Source organism: Bison bison, unplaced genomic scaffold, assembly GCF_000754665.1.
Source record: "Bison bison bison isolate TAMUID 2011002044 unplaced genomic scaffold, Bison_UMD1.0 scf7180017864383, whole genome shotgun sequence".
Classification (NCBI taxonomy): domain Eukaryota; kingdom Metazoa; phylum Chordata; class Mammalia; order Artiodactyla; family Bovidae; genus Bison; species Bison bison.
The window spans coordinates 5,498,219-5,503,903 of NW_011494955.1; the positions used below are offsets into that span (position 1 = coordinate 5,498,219).

A 5,685-nucleotide genomic window follows, 5' to 3' on the forward strand; every position below is an offset into this window, starting at 1 on the left:
CCCACACAGCCTTATTTCTCCTGCCACTTGAACTCAGACATCTCAGAGTGGGCCTTCCCCTGCAAGGACTCCTCCTCACCCCATCCCAGGCTTCCCCACCCAGAAGCTGTCTACATCCTGCTTGGGCTTAGACACCCCATGCTGGGGCACCATTCCTGACCCTGCTCAGGCGCTGACTGTCTGGTCTGTGCTGCCCTTAGCGTCAGCCCATCAGAGGTTTCTCTACATAGAAACATTAACCCACTTAACGCACACTAAGTGGAAACTGAATCTGCTGTCCCCTTGGTTCTTGGTGAATGCACAGAAAGTGCTCAGTAACAGCACAGGGTGATGAACCTCAGAACAGCTATCCTGTGGGAATGCTGGTTCCTGAGAGAAGATGCAGTTCTGTGGTGCTGCCTTTTAACGGGAGGCTGGGCCTCCAGAGGCCTGGTAGAAACACCTGTGATAGGGACTTCCCTGGTGGTTCTGTGGCAAAGACTTCACACTCCCAATGCAGGGAGTCCTGGTACAATCCTTTAGTCAGGCAGTGAACTAGATTCTGCATGCCACAACTAAAAAACAGAAAAAAAGATACCCTGATGCTGCAACTAAGACCTGGCACAGCCAAATAAATAAATAAATAAACATTAAAAAAAAACAAAAAAAGAAATGCCTGTGACAGAGGCATGTTGCTTCATGCCTTCAGCCTACACAGTGGGCTGCCCTTGTTTGGAGTTTGGGTAAATATAAATTTGTAGCTGTTGGCTGTTTTGAAAAATGGAGAAAAGCAAATTCAAGGTTATCCCTTTGATGCCATCAACAACTGTATATAAACGTCACTTTTGTGAATGTCATCCAATATTCACCTCAGAATTTATGTTCTAGTGTAGCTGCTATCGATACAGCCAGGGATCCCTGGGGTCCCTAAGACCCTTTCAAGGGGCATGGAGTCCTCTCTCCCTTTAAAAAGAGGTATACATAAGAGACTACAGGGACACAGAGAAAGAAAAATGACAATATGAAAAGGATTCCTTTCAGCTGAAAACTTAAGTTTAAGCTGCAGTTAAGAAACCATAACATTCACGTGTATTTGGTGAAGGAGGAAAAAACAACTTGTTTTTCCTTTTTTGGTCAGAATCTCAGAAATTAAACTTAGGTGTCAGGTGAACCTTTTGCACTTCCTTCCATACTCCTTCCCCTCAAAAGATCCGGTTCGAAAGCCCCATCCACATGGAGGGGGGTTTGGTGTCAGGTGCCAGGGCCCAAGCAGGGCATCTGTGCAGGAGGGCAGCTTGGTGTGGCTGTCAGAGCCGATGCAAGCCAGTTTAAAAAAGTGCATGCGAGTGTTCATGTGCGTTCAACTGTGTTCAACTCTTTGCAACCCTGTGGACTGTAGCCCACCAGGCTCCTCTGTCCATGGGATTCTCCAGGCAAGAGTACTGGAATGGGTTGCCATTTTCTTCTCCAGTGGATTTTCGCAACCCAGGGATCAAACCTGCGTCTCTTGCATTGACGGGCAGGTTCTTTACCACTGAGCCACCTGGGAAGTGAAAGTCACTCAGTCATGTCTGACTCTTTGCCACCCCATGGACTGTACAGTCCATGGAATTCTCTAGGCCAAAATACTGGAGTGTGTAGCCTTTCCCTTCTGCAGGGGATCTTCCCAACCCAGGGATCGAACCCAAGTCTCCCACATTGCAGGTGGATTTTTTACCAGCTGAGCCATAAGGGGAGCCCAAGAATACTGGAGTGGCTAGCCTGTCCCTTCTCTAGCGGATCTTTCCGACCCAGGATAGGGAAAGCTTAGAAATGTATATGGAAACCAAAAATTTCCAAACCACTTATCCATTTTGTTTTATTTTCATCAAGTCATTCTGTTTTGTTTTTGGTGTACATTAATTCAGTGTATTTCCAAACCACAAGTATAATCTAAGTATTTTTCACTATTTTAAATTCTGACCTCAGACCATATCTCTGAAGATTTTCTCAAGCCCCTTCATATGTAAACTTGGTAGCCAAGTGGTTACAATTATTAACTTATTATGAATTTTAAATCTGATGCATATAAAGTCCTCTCCTCTAAAAACAGGATATTCAGTAATAGATATTACGTGGTTAGCCTAGAATGAGAGTATTGATCTTGTCAAAACTGGTGGTCATGGGATTTTGCTTTCTGCCTACATGTTATGCTACCAAGGCCCTCAGGATACAGAAGGCACTGGGGACACACACGCTGCTCTGAAAGGCAGAAAGGTGGGAGTGAGTCAGGCAGCAGAGAGGAGAAATCATTCTCGTACCCAGTTAGCTCCAAATCTAGAACAATGATTACATCCTTGATTATCACATTGAAAAAATCCGAAGGAAGCACCAACAGAGTCTCCAACAATGAGAAAATTCTTTGAGGATGTATTTAACCAATAGAATATTATACAAGCAATGAAAGTGGGAGCTAGGAAGACTGTGTTGCAACATGAATGGGTCATGATAGTGAAAAAAGTGTGTCAAGTGAAATGAGTCATGATAAATCAAGATAAGTGAAAAGCCAAGATATTATGTAGTCTGTGGTTTTAAACTCTGACAAAATATTTTTATGCATTTGAAAAAAAAGGAGTACATTAAAATAATTGTATGCAAGGCAGTGAGACTATTTCTCTAATATTTTGCACACTTTAAGCAATGTTCTTCTGTTGCTTTTACCATTTAAAAGAAGCTCTGTAGTATATGTCTACAGTCAAGGAGATACATAATGTTAAATCAGGAAGAATGCTGTATTTTTCTAATATAATTAGAACACAGTGAGTGGGTTTTTTTGGTCAGTATCCCAAATGTGGCATACACATTCAAATGACTGCTGACCCTTTACGAATCACTTGTGTGATATTCCTGATTGCTTAGAATAATTTTTTAACTGTCCTCTTGAACAATATGAATTGGGTAGTTCCAGCAACACAGATGGGAACATTTCCTCTTCATTCAAGAGGAAAATAAGACTTTCCTGCATCGGGTAGAGTTGTTAGGGGACATCCAGGTATTGATGTCCTCAGAAGCAGAATTTAGTGAAGGCTGATGCTTGTGGCTTCTTGGACTTGCCATATTCAAAGATAATGATAGAGGTGTTTTCTTTCTATTATTTCTCTTTCTTACCCCTGCCTTCCCCCTCTTTAGGTTTTCACTGGAATTTTCACAGCGGAAATGTTCCTGAAGCTCATAGCCATGGATCCCTACTATTATTTCCAAGAAGGTTGGAACATTTTTGATGGATTTATTGTCTCCCTCAGTTTAATGGAACTGAGTCTAGCAGACGTGGAGGGGCTTTCGGTGCTGCGATCTTTCCGATTGGTATTCCATATTTCTCCAATTTCTTTTTTACATTTCCTGTCTTGTAGCTAGTAGGAAGAATTTTGTATAAGTTAATCTGATGATTTTACAAAATTCTTAGCTGTATCCTGCTCCCAGTTTCAGTTGACTGTTTATTGGTTTATCAACTAAAATATTGAAAAACTTTTCTGCTGGTTACCTAATCTAGAAAGTAGGTTTTTTTTAATCAGTCAACAAACATAAATCAATTTTATGAAGTTCCTCAGAAAATAATGGTTAATCTAAAAGATGAAGAAGGATTCACAAGAGCTATTCTGAGGTCTGATTTGAATTTGCTCGTGAGCCCATTTCTTTATCTGAACATCTCCCTGAAATGGCAAATATTTCTCCCTTTTCCAAAGATGGCTCATTTCTTCTATCATGGTGACCCCTTCCAGAAAATGAGAATAAAATAATGTTTTTTTAAGTTATATTGAAATTAGTTGTTGAACACAGATCTTTAGCTAAGAAGGATTTTTTTAATGTATTTGAAGAAATTAGTGTTCAAATTACTAAAATGCCTCTGAATGTATTAATAGTTAACAATATCCTCAGAATAGCTTCCTATGAAACATAGGCATGAGTGATGTCCTGATTGAGTCCCTTGAGAAGCTGAGTTACCTTGAGGGTATCCCAGTCAGACAGAGCATCAGAAATGGCTTAGATTTGTTTCTCTTATTGGGAAAATACCTAAGCACTGATAACTGAAAGGATTTAAGGATATTCAGCTTATCTAAGAAAGAGAATTGGATTAGAATGAAACTGTTGATAAAACAGAAATCTCATTCAATCCAAGTCACAAATAACATCTGTCACATTTCTGGAACCTCTGCTTACTGGTCTTTGGTTAGGATCCAGCCAACAGTAGACTTTTTGAGAGTAGTTCTTGTTATTTAGAAGATATGAAGAATTAAGTGATAGAAGCATTATCACTAATACTCTGAATAAATTAACAGCCAGTCAGAATGGTGGAAAACTGTGAGAGACCCAGATTACGTACAGAGCATCACCTGGTAAATCTTGAACTCTCAGACAAAACTCAGATTTTCAGTAGGGGAAAAAAAATGTCCAAATCAGCATGGTTGCCTTCTACGAGAATTCCTGTTAACATCCTGTTACACATACTACTACATGTGTAGTTATTAACTTAAGACATACGATGGTGATCTCTGTTCATGGGCTTTATTATAATTCTCAGCTGGCTAGCCAAGACCTTATAATCATTCATCACAGAATACAGAAATTTTCTGATTAACAGATACCAAAAGTTCTGCCCTCTGAATTAATATCAGTGTAGTCCCTTTTCATAAGGCTTTTGCTATATTAGAACTGCCCCTTCGAAACTGCTTTTCCTCCCAGTTAGTCTAAGCATGTCACAAAGTTTCATATCAACCATTACCTATTTATTGGCAGGCAAAAAGAGAGATATGTAGAATTTTTAAATGCTTGCTTTTTTAAAGAGACAGATGATTTATTCTCACTGTCCTTACCAAGCTGATCTTTCGGTTCACTACAAATCACATTTTCCTTAATATGACTGCTGAGAAGTCAAGGGAAAATCAGTAGGAAAAGAATATGTTCATGTATGGATTTTTAAAAGGTGGATTGACCTAGAGACTAATTTAGGGACTAGAAGCAGTATTCTTGGTTCTTAGTTCTAAGTCTTTCACTTATTTTGCAGTTAATTAGTTTTCCTTTATCTGTTCCTCAGTTTCTCTCAGTTTTAAGATACTGTTAGAAAACCCTGAGAATTTCCCAAGGGTGCTCAGTAAATGTAATGATCTTACTAATTTTGTATGTTTTTATTGTAGCCATGTGATAAGAATAAATTAATTGAATTTCATTTGGGTTTTGTTTGGGTTTCTTTTCCGTAGCTCCGAGTCTTCAAATTGGCCAAATCCTGGCCCACCCTGAACATGCTGATCAAGATTATTGGAAATTCAGTGGGTGCCCTGGGCAACCTGACCCTTGTGCTGGCCATTATTGTCTTCATCTTTGCTGTGGTGGGGATGCAGCTCTTTGGAAAGAGCTACAAAGAATGTGTCTGCAAGATCAACCAGGACTGTGAACTCCCTCGCTGGCACATGCATGACTTTTTCCATTCTTTCCTCATTGTCTTTCGAGTGTTGTGCGGGGAATGGATCGAGACCATGTGGGACTGCATGGAGGTGGCTGGCCAGGCCATGTGCCTCATTGTCTTCATGATGGTCATGGTTATTGGCAACTTGGTGGTTAGTACTAACTTGTACATCTTTTTGTTCTGTGCTCTGAGCATTTGACCCTTGACCCAGAAGCCCAGTCTACTTAGTCCTTCCATGTCTCTGTTGGTCTTTATTCTTTCTTGGC

General features: G+C 40.2%; 1 protein-coding gene across 1 annotated transcript in view; it reads left to right on the forward strand.

Moving 5' to 3' along the window:
• Window positions 1-5,685, forward strand: part of SCN8A (sodium channel, voltage gated, type VIII, alpha subunit) — a 193,806-nt gene that overhangs the window by 157,313 nt on the left and 30,808 nt on the right. The window contains exons 16-17 of the mRNA XM_010857857.1: window positions 3,148-3,321; window positions 5,214-5,570. Of these exons, the coding sequence (XP_010856159.1) occupies window positions 3,148-3,321; window positions 5,214-5,570 (531 nt within the window). The remainder of the gene's footprint in view (window positions 1-3,147; window positions 3,322-5,213; window positions 5,571-5,685) is intronic.